Genomic DNA, 11,409 nt, shown 5'->3' on the forward strand with positions numbered 1-11,409 from the left:
CTCTCTTTTCCTCTCTCTCTCTCTCATTCTCCCTCTCCTGCTCCGTCACCCAACCTGTTGTGTCAGTACCGGCCCAACAAGGAACGGCACGGGGACGTACCAAACCGTGCTGCCGGCCGACCGGTACCGGCACAGTAGACCTTGGTCTGTATTATGGTAGGTACACTTACCAAGTCTGATTTTCCATTTCATAGTGCACCAATTTGGATTTCTTGTTATACCTTACCTGAGATTAAGTGCATTCAGGTGTATGAGCTGGGAAGGAAGCTTCAAAGAGGTTTAGGGTAACAAAGTACATAACCTTAAGCTCCAAAAATAAAATCCTATGGAGATTCTGAAATGGCCATGGAATTCTGTGCAAAACATGAATTCTTCTGTGAACCTGCACAGCATTATGCCTGATCTATAGTGACGACATTTGCAGCTAAATCCAATCTCTCTCTCTAGTCTCTACCCTACAATCATTTGACTTGCACAGATATACAAGGAATCACTTAATATAGGGTTGTGATGCATATTCTTTAGTTTAGTGTTTTTGTTTTTTTTTTTTTTTTCGTGTGTGTGTGTGGTTCCCAATGATTAATTTGTTATGATACTAAAGGGATGCATATTTCTTAAAGTCACTTAGATTTTTTGACTTTCTGCACCTGAGCCTTCAAATCATTAATGTGTTTATGATCTGAAAATTGATTGGTTTAAGTTCCCATAGTTCATGATCAAAAGGACCCATGTGGATCAACCATGTTCAGAAGATCATCAACCCTGGGTATAAGAATCGAATCAAACTTTGATTTGCAAGAATGGCAGCCTATTTCATAATTACAACAATATAAGATTTGCCCAAATTTCATTAGGTACCTGTTTAGTAGTATTGCTATCATAGGCATGGGATATCTTCCAGCATGGATGAAAGGACAGGGGGGAGGATGCAGAAAGGATGGAGAAGTTTACATGATTCGGAATGGCCATCAATTTCAAAATCACAGGATTTTGAAATGCAATCCCCCCACTTCTAATTTTATGACCTTGTTTACTTAGCCAATTCCCACTGCTCCATCGTCATAGAGCACTGCATGGCCACCCGCAGCGAGGGAATTTGTACCTCGAGCGGGGGAGATGTCACAGAAGTACAATAAACAAGCTCTAAGAGTTTGTATAATCCATCGCTATCTTGGATGTGAGTTTAGCATTATCACTGTCTCCCTAATACTAATCCATTGTGTGCTTAGAAATCATTTCATGTATGAAACAATGCAGTATTGCTCCTTATGTGGTTTCATGAGTAAGCTGTAGGGACATGTATCGCGCTTTGCTCTGCCTGGTTCTCAATTCCAGGTTATGTCATTCACTTTTCATATTCAAGTGAGTGAGTCATAGGGGTATCCCAACATTCACATTCATGTGCTTTCAATACACTTCTAACAAATATTTAGAAAGTGATCCAATGTGTCAGGAAGAATTTGAATACAAGAAAAATCCAATCAGGAAAACGTACTAAAAAGGTAAATGACATCCAAAGTTTTTGCATATAGCTGTAACTTCTGAGAATGATTTAGACCAGAATGTATAATTTGTCATGTAAAAAATTTAATTCAGATGACAAGTCATGATTACCAGATTGGACTTGTTCTTCAAGCATAACGACTGCTGATTTTTTGTTAACATTGATGCAGTACACAAGGACTCTGGACGTTGAAGAATTCTATTCAACGGGGTTCCTGAGACTTGATAGTGATTTTTGTTTGCAATCGGTATGAAAATAGATGAAAACTGTAGAAGAAAAGCCATCAATGGATTGCCAATCTGCAGATTTCACAATGTTTTCTTTTAACAAATAAACAACAAGCTCAATTAAACAGAAAAATTAAGGAGCTAAAGATCAAAGAACTTACCCTAGTCAAAAGAAGATCCCAAGCACGAGTATAGAGAAATTCACCAGTGGGGCTGAAACAACTTTGCTAGCAGGCACAAATGAATAATACAATCATATCAAGTTACTTAAACAAAATAAAGATAAAAGCAGCTAAGAGAATCAACAGCCACTATGCAAGCGGATGGAATATCAACAATGACATACATATATCATGCTCTTAGGTACTTTCTCAAAGTACATCAACTGAGAATGACTTCTAAAATCTTGTAAACAAAAAGCAGATGTCCCTGTCATGAGCTCGTGTCACAACATACACCAAATGCTCATATTCCCTTTCTTATTACAACATTGATCACAGCAGAACAGTCAATCATTATGCCAACCCTTATTTTTGGTCATAGACATTTTATGTGTACATGCCATCAAAAGTATTTATGAACAACCACAGTTCATCATGCTGGACTATATGCAGACAACATAGACTCTTATCTCCAATATGTGCAAATGCAAAAGAACACCGCATTCCATTTCATAACTACCAATTCATCAACATACCTTATCATAATTACTGCATAGCACATTGGTGAACTCTTGTGGCTTGTCAATTATCAACTCCATTGTATTTGCAACAATCTGAATATAAAGTAATTCTTTAAGAATGTAAGGAATATGTGTAGATGTTGTCAAATGTGCTAAACAAATGCGTGTATTCACATATATGTATATGTATGCATATCACAATATTTATATACATGTACATGTACATGCAAACATATAGATACTGAATGGTACGGTTAGACTCATCTTTTATATAAAGCATAACAACCACAGCTAGGCCCAGTGAGTGCATAAAAGATTAACAAATGAATGGTGAAGCTCACAGCAGTAGAAAATAGAAACTAACATACAAACAAAACTTAAACTGCCTTAAAACATGAACAAAACAAAATTAAATAAATCCATCTTAATCATTTATTAAATGATTCAGAATACATACGAAAAGAAAATAGAAGATCTCAAAATGATGAAAGAAACACCTTGCTTCAATTAAAAGTTAACAAAAGGCATATATGCAAGTCTACAAAAAGAATATGATCCTATTCTTCATATCATCAACAAAGATCCGATGCAAAAATTAATTGTCAATCCTCTATGGATCATTATGTACAAAAACTAGGATATTGCTAATACATACATAATTATCCTTACATAGTAGGTGTTCTCAAAGTAGGGTTGGGAATTGGGTTGGTTCGAACTAGATACAGGTCACGTTTGATACAGATAGGTCAAAATATGTCAGCCCAAACCTGTCTATTTATGAAACAGGTCAAAAATCCAAACCCAAACCTGACCATTTTATTAAGCAAGTAACTTAAACCGACTTGCGACGGGTTGAATCAAGTTAAACAAGCTAAATGTGTTAAGCATTACCACCCCTAGCTCAAAGAGACTGAAGATTAATCTCTCACAAGGCACACAATACAGTGGGAAGACTGGAAAGAACAATTTAGAAGAGTTCTTTGATTCCAAATTTTCAAGATATTGGCCTTTAAAGGAACATCTAAACTAAGACTTTATATTGGGATGAGAAGGCTGAGGTTTTTTGTCCTTTTGTTAAGACTACAACAACTCTTCACTAGCAACTGTACATTAACATATCTTTGATTTCGTCATTAGGATAATAGAGGGATGCGTGAAACCATGGTTTACCATAGCAAACCATACCACCCCTTATAAGATCTGCCGAACTAAGGCCGAACCACCCGGTTCAGGCAGTACCGAGCCGACCCGGTGCGGAACAGCAAAGAGACCGGCCGGAACCTATACTTTTTGGACCGAAAACGGCCAGTTCGATGCTGACTCGGTGCGATCCGGTCGGTTTGCACCAAGTCAACATGATTTCGAACCGAGTTGATTGCCGCCATTGTGGCATGATTGCGGCTACTATGGCATGATTGCGGCTACTGTGGCACTATGGCAATAACGCCACAGTCCACCTGATGCCTTTAAAAGGCACTAAAGGCATTGGAAAGGCCTTCTCTTGCCCTTCCAATGGAATTTGACACAGGCTCCGCCGCTTTTCTTTTCAAAAACTCCATAAACAACACGTACTTAGGCTGTCAGAAGAAAAAGACGAGGCGAAATAAGGTGTGCTTCCTCTCTCCTATCTCCTTCCTTCTTTTTGGGAGAAACTTGAAAAAATAGCTAAAAAATTACAAAATAAGAGATCATGTCAACACAAAAAAAGAATAGCTACAAAACCTAAATGCCATAAAGGAAGAAAAGAAGTAACTATAGCAAAGACATCATTAACATTAAATGATATGTGATGATGGCCTATTAAGTCGCCACTTACTGCACCTATAAAAAGTAATGAAGTCATTCATGGATCACGATTAAAGATGTTGTGTTGAATTAAATCAAATAATTTAAAAATTTGAAAACTAAATTAGTCAACGGCCAAGTGGCAAGCATCCGTGCACAAGCAAGGGAGCAAACATGGAAAAATTCCCAAAGAAAGCAAACCATGACAAGTGTCATGCATCCAGCGCAAGAGCAAGCATGGAAAGGCCTCTCGAAGAAGGAAGGAAACGTGGACGGCTAAGATGCAATAAGCCGAAGAATCAAAGGAGCACAAGAAGACACGTCATCAATCCGCGGGAGGGAAATCTTCTTCTTTTGACGTGCCTGAGCCTATATAAAGGGCTCTAGAGATCATTTCAAAGAACAATCAAAATTTTCTCTTCTCCCTATTCCAAGAGTCTAGATAAAAAGGGCTCTAAGGATCATTGGGGAGAAAAGAAATAAAGAAAATTTTTCTTCTCATAATTTTTCTAAGTTTCTTTTGAGGTATCTGCAAGCGTGAACGTGCTCTTCTTTCTTCCCCTGGAGGCGCACTGACGGGAAAGACGTGGTTCTGTATTGAGTCGTCGTATCTCTAGGAGATCTGTGCCAGCAGATCCGTGCATGGGGGGCATAAACTTTCCTGGGACAATGCATCAGCGTGCTTCGATCCACAGGCCATCTTCTCTCTCTTTCTTCATTTTATTATTATATTGTCAAGTTAATTATTTGCTAGTTTATTCTTCTTATTTATTGTTTTTGAATATTAGAAATATTTAATTTATCAATTATATTTGTGCATCTAGGCTAACAATCCAGGAAAGTTTATGTACTGTTAGCACTAGATTTTAGATTGCAATATTTATTATATATTTTGCTGCATAATTATAAATTATTATATTTTAGCTGTTACACATTTATGCTAGCTTTACTTTAGTACTTAATTTTTCAAGCAAAATATTAGATTGCCTAACCTCCAAGAGATTTATTAATACCTCCATTTGGACTCCTCATGAAGTAATTTCCAGATTCCATTCAAACGAAAATTCGGAAATTGGTTAATTCATAGGAGCTAGCTTAATATTGCACTTAGGATAAAATTGAACAATATCTAGTGAAATTATCTATTGAATAACAGTGTCTAAGAAAAACTTGTCAAAAAGGCATATGTGCTTAAGAAAGGCTGGTACTTAAGTGAGCCAAGTGCTCCACCACTGATCTGGAGTTGATCTGGCTGTTATTCTTTGGATTTTTCAACTAGACATTTAAAGTTCAAATTAGATATCAGTGCAATAATTTGACATAAATATTTTTATTTTCATAGGTGTCAAAACTGTGTTAATTAAGTTACAAATCAATGGCTTCCTACATATCTGAAAACCTTAGTGCTAAACTTGAAAAGTTTAATGGTCAAAACTTTAGGAGGTAGTAGAATCAAATGCGGTCCTGGCATAAGAGAAGTTTGATTTTGAATTTAAATTTTCCCTCATGTGGCTGATTAGAAACTTATTTCATGCTCACCTTCCCCATTTGATTTTCAGCATGTGCCCCGCATGGAATAAGTTTGAATTTGAATTTGAATTTTCCCCCAGGCGGTTGATTAAGAAGTAGTTTCAATTATCCCGCCAACAAGCTATGTATGGCACATAAGTCTTAGGTCTATATAAGAGAGTCATAGGCCTTTTGTGAGAAAATATCTTTGATCATTGTATTTGTTTTTTAATGCATTTGAATTTAATCCCAAAATCAGAACTTAAGAATAATGAGAAATGTGAGATATGTGTAGAGGCCAAATTACCTAAAAGATCCTTCTACTCTGTAAGTAGAGATTCTAATCTTCTTAAACTAATACATAGTGATATATGTGACTCAAGAAGAACCTCAAGGGGTAGAAACAAATATTTTATAACTTTCATATATGATCTTTCTAGATACTGTCACCTTTATCTTATCAAAGCTAAAAACGAGATCTTAAATAAATTTAAAGTCTATAAAGCAGAAGCTGAAAACCAACTAGATAAAAAGATTAAAATCTTAATGTCTGATGGAGGAGGTGAATATACCTCATTTGAGCTGACCCAGTTCGGTGAAGAACATGGGATAATGCATGAAGTGACAGCTCCTTATTCACCCCAATCTAATGGAGTAGCTGAGAGAAAGAATAGAACCTTAATGGATATGGTTAACTCTATGTTAATTAGTTCAGGTACACCAGAAAATCTTTAGGGGAAGCACTAGTAACTGCATCTTATATCTTGAATAGAATTTCATTCAAACATAATGATAAAACTCCATATGAAATTTGGAAACATAGAAAACCTAACTTAAAATACTTAAAAGTGTGGGGGTGCTTAGCTAAAGTAAAAATTTCAGAAAATAAAAGAAAGAAAATTGGACCCAAAACAGTAGATGCAATATTTATAGGATATGCAATTGAGAGTAATGCTAATAGATTTTTAGTGTTTAACTCTCAAATAAATAAAATTAATAACAACACCATAATGGAAGCAAGAGATGCAATCTACTTTGAAAGTATATTTCCCTTTAAAACAAGGATAAATGATCAAATAAATACCAATAATAATTTAGGGACTAGTTCTAGCAGAACCAGATTTAGAGAAGAAGAAGAAGAAACTGAATCTAGAAGAAGTAAAAGAACTAGAGTTGAAAAGAACTTTGGAGAAGACTACTACACATTCCTAATAGAAAACTCTCCTACTTCTTTAGAGGATGCCTTGAAATCTCTAGATGCCCCCTTCTGGAAAGAAGCAATAGATAATGAAATGCAATCCATAATACAAAACCACACTTGAAAATTGGTAGACCTACCCCTAGGAAGTAAACCCATTGGCTGTAAATGGATCTTTAAGAAGAAACTTAGGCCAGATGGAACTGTAGACAAATATAAGGCTATGTTAGTAGCCGAAGGTTTTACTCAAAAATCTGGGATTGACTTCTTTGATGTTTATGCCCCTGTAGCTAGAATCACTACCATTAGGATTCTTGTTGCCTTGGCTTCCATTCATAAGCTGGTTATACATCAAATGGATGTTAAAATCGCTTTCTTGAATGGGGACCTAGATGAAGAGATCTACATGAACCAACCCGAAGGTTTCATTGTCCCATATCAAGAAAGAAAAAAAAGGGGTATGTAGGTTGATCAGATCTGCTATAGATAAATGCAATCAAGAAAATGCAAATATGAAAATGAATAGGCACTTGAAAGTGCGCCATAAATCATTGAGATACAAATTAAAGAAAAACTTGATTGCACTAAATTTTGTAAGATCCGAAAGAAATCTAGCTGATCAGCTTACCAAAGGATTGTCTAGAACAGTGGTTCTAGAGTTATCGAGGGGGATGGGGCTAAGCCCATAAGTAAAGTCACCACGGTGGTAACCCAACCTGAAAAGGTTCAATGGGTAGAAACAAGCTAGATAGGTGACTAATGAGGAGCACTATTTATTTTTTCCATCCCTATGGCAATAGTGCTCATAAAAAGCAAGGGTTAGGTTGAGTTTTTACTCTTAATGGATCCGAGACCCATGAGGCAGGGTACCTACTTGCTCGTACCCTTTTTAGGATTCATCTATATGCGTGTAGTCGTGAGGCCGCGACTGTGGAAAGTGGGTTGTTCCCTAATAACACACATGAAGAGATACATGCGCATGGCCGTAAAGCGCAAACCCGCTTCGAGCATGTTCACACTATATTATGTGTGCTGTTGATGAAATCTGAGACATGGATCAAGGTTCAAGGCATAGTCCACCTTAGCTCCACAGAGGTAATCAATTGTCACTAAGTGAAGGTTCAAACCGAAAGGTACCTACATCTATTACATAATATAAGATACTCAGCATTTTATTTTGATTTTTTTTAATTTTATTTTGACTTTAAATTTTTTAAATATTTAATTTATGTGGGAGATTGTTGAATTAAATCAAATAATTTAAAATTTTAAAAACTAAATTAGTCAACGGCCAAGTGGCAAGCATCCGTGCACAAGCAAGGGAGCAAACATGGAAAAATTTCCAAAGAAAGCAAACCATGACAAGTGTCATGCATCCAGCGCAAGAGCAAGCATAGAAAGGCCTCTCGAAGAAGGAAGAAAACGTGGACGGCCAAGATGCAATAAGCCGAAGAATCAAAGGAGCACAAGAAGACACGTCATCAATCCGCGGGAGGGGAATCTTCTTCTTTTGACGTGCCTGAGCCTATATAAAGGGCTCTAGGGATCATTTCAAAGAACAATCAAAATTTTCTCTTGTCCCTATTCCAAGAGTCTAGATAAAAAGGGCTCTAAGGATCATTGGGGAGAAAAGAAATAAAGAAAATTTTTCTTCTCCTCATAATTTTTCTAAGTTTCTTTTGAGGTATCTGCAAGCGTGAACGTGCTCTTCTTTCTTCCCTGGAGGCACACTAATGGGGAAGACATGGTTCTGTATTGGGTCGTCGTATCTATAGGAGATCTGTGCCAGCAGACCCGTGCGATGTACGATGGTGCTCAAAGTTGATGTACGATGTATTTTTCATTCTTATCCTTTTACATTTCTGATATTTTACCAGAACCAACATATTACTTTTTTTTATTTTCAAGATGTCTTCTAATTTTAAAGCATAATTAGCAAAATCATTGAAACCAAGACCATCTTGCTTGGTTGGAAGTCTTGGAACCAATTGTTTGAGTCTTATGAAAGGCAGTGCTGGCAGTGTGTGGATCATGGAAGTGGAGAGGTGGATGTTGATGGTTGAGTGAAGGATCATTCTAGATCACCGAAGGGCAACTTTTCCAAAGGATGGAATTGGCAAAACCATGATTTCAATAATTATTCATACAAACTAATTATTTTGGTGCTGTTTAGCAATAACTATAGTGATATGCAGTCCTCTTACGGTATAAAGCCAATTTTCATGCCCGAAGGACTCCATGCCCTCTTTGTAGAACAGGAGATCAAAGTTACAAGTATAAGACCATTTAAAGATATGCATATATGCACATGCAGACCTTTATACATGTACATGCATGTGTACATGCATACATATGTACATGTGTATGTATGTGTGTAGGCATGCATATTTATTGTGTATATGTAAAAAGATTCACATATCTTTGTGCATATAACATCATAAATGTATTTATTCCTCAAGTTAGGAATCATACAAATATTGAGTGAAGATTATATGTCAGCAGAAAACTTTCTAAACATGAATCGTTACAACGCATATGCAATACATTTTAAAGCAAAGGTACAACAGTCTCCTCTAGTCTAGCACATAATATTATTGCCTAAGAAAAGCATGTTGTGCAACAATCAGTTGCATTAGGACAAATTGAACTTAAGGCGCCTAAAATGGCAGTATTGTAAATTAGGAAAACAAAGAAGAAGCCTGTACATAATCAGGCAATATTATAAGACACCTAAAATGGCAAAATTATAAGCCAGTGGAAGTTCAATGAGCACCCCACTGAAATCAAAGAAGGCAAAACAAGAAAACCAAACTTGACTTCAACTTTCTTAATCAGGGAATCGAAAGACTAAGTGCAGTAATTTTTATCTATTTAAATAAATGAGCCTGTACATCTCAACATTTTTTATCTCAGTCGGCAAATATATATAGTACATAATGAGTTGAAATATGTTTTTTTTCCAACATCATCGGATAAATTCAGAAAATAAATACCAAGACATAAGCTATCTTTCTTTTTCTGATATCAAGGCAGCAGAAAAACTGTACCCAAACTCCACCAAGAATTACAACTTCAATCTGTTTTTAACAATTCAAGATCCATCCGGGCCGTCCGATCAAGTGGATGGGGCAGATCAACGGCCCAGATCACGCCAGGGTTTATGGTATGGAAATCACTAGCTCACCTGGCGCTGTGGCAAGCGGGGGTCGGAGTACACGACAGGCGGCGGCGGCACGCCGCTGGGCACGACGCAGACGGCGCGGGAGAGGAGGTTCCGGTAGTCCGGCGGGTCGTCTCGCCGGAGAAGGTATCCAGAGCCGCCGCAGCCGAGGCAGCGCTGTCCGCGGCACCGGCATTGGGACGGGGACAGTGGCGGCGGATGCGGAAGCAGGGAGAGGATGGTCTCCTCCAGCGACCGGGCACGGTCGCCGTACGCCCGCCGGAGGGCCTCCGGGACTCGGCGCCTCTTTCTCGCCATTTTCTCGGAAGAACGCTCAAGAGGATGGATGGGTGGAACAAAAATCGTACGAGAGTATAGCGCATCGCCTCTTATTTTACAGCGTTTTCTCTGATACCCATCTTAAAATCAAAACCAAAAATTAAATAGTAGAACAATTTGTTCTACTAATAAAGCTCATCAATCTCGCAACTTTAAAAAATTATAAATATATATGCATAAACTAAAAGATAGAGACAATCTATACATTACCGAAAAAATTATTATTGCCGACACTAAATAGAAATATTGGTAATTTTTTTCAGAGATAAAGAATACCGGCGCTTTTTGGAAGCGTCGGAAAATAATGAGCTCCGCCGGCACTTATTAAGGCCCTGTTTGGGGGAGCTGTTGGCAGTAGAGCTGTTGGAAGTAGAACTGTTATAAAAAGCTGTTTGCTGTTTGGTAACTACATTCGTAAAGTGCTGTGGTACTTTGTTTTGTATTTGGTAAACAAACTGAGAAAGTACTTTTGTATGACAAAATTACCATAAAGGACATTGCATAGTATTATACAAGAGAACATAATAAAACATAACATATATTAGTACATAAATATACGATATAGTATAATATTATTGTAATATAAAATAATATTATTATAATATAGCATAATAGTAATATAATTATTAGAGTAAATTAATATTTGGTAATATAACATAATATTAAATTATTTAACATAACATATTAATGTATTATGATATATGTATATATATTATATTTATAGTATAATACAATAATAAAGATATAAAATATTATAATTATTAGTATAAATTAATTTTTCATAATCTAACATAATATTAAATTATTTAAAATAACATATTAATGTATTATAATGTAATGTAATATAATATAATATTTATAGTATAATATAATAATAAAGGTATAAAATATTATAATTATTAGTGTAAATAATTAATAATATTGAAATATATTTATTTATTATCTTATTTATTCATTCATTCATTCATTTATATAAATATTTTTTTATTTATTTATTCTTTTTTT

The 11,409-nt window shown here is 36.2% G+C and overlaps 1 protein-coding gene across 3 annotated transcripts in view; it reads right to left on the bottom strand.

Moving 5' to 3' along the window:
* The window catches only part of LOC103710690 (telomerase reverse transcriptase-like), a 63,336-nt gene extending 52,869 nt beyond the window's left edge, over positions 1–10,467 (bottom strand). For all 3 annotated transcript variants that reach the window (XM_039119973.1, XM_039119972.1, XM_039119971.1), the window contains exons 1-4: positions 10,090–10,467; positions 2,429–2,506; positions 1,893–1,958; positions 1,615–1,803 (exon numbers count right to left, since the gene is read on the bottom strand). In XM_039119973.1, the coding sequence (XP_038975901.1) occupies positions 1,615–1,803; positions 1,893–1,958; positions 2,429–2,506; positions 10,090–10,383 (627 nt within the window). In that variant the 5' untranslated portion in view covers positions 10,384–10,467. The remainder of the gene's footprint in view (positions 1–1,614; positions 1,804–1,892; positions 1,959–2,428; positions 2,507–10,089) is intronic.
* Positions 10,468–11,409: the final 942 nt, after the last annotated feature.

Source organism: Phoenix dactylifera, unplaced genomic scaffold, assembly GCF_009389715.1.
Source record: "Phoenix dactylifera cultivar Barhee BC4 unplaced genomic scaffold, palm_55x_up_171113_PBpolish2nd_filt_p 000671F, whole genome shotgun sequence".
NCBI lineage: Eukaryota > Viridiplantae > Streptophyta > Magnoliopsida > Arecales > Arecaceae > Phoenix > Phoenix dactylifera.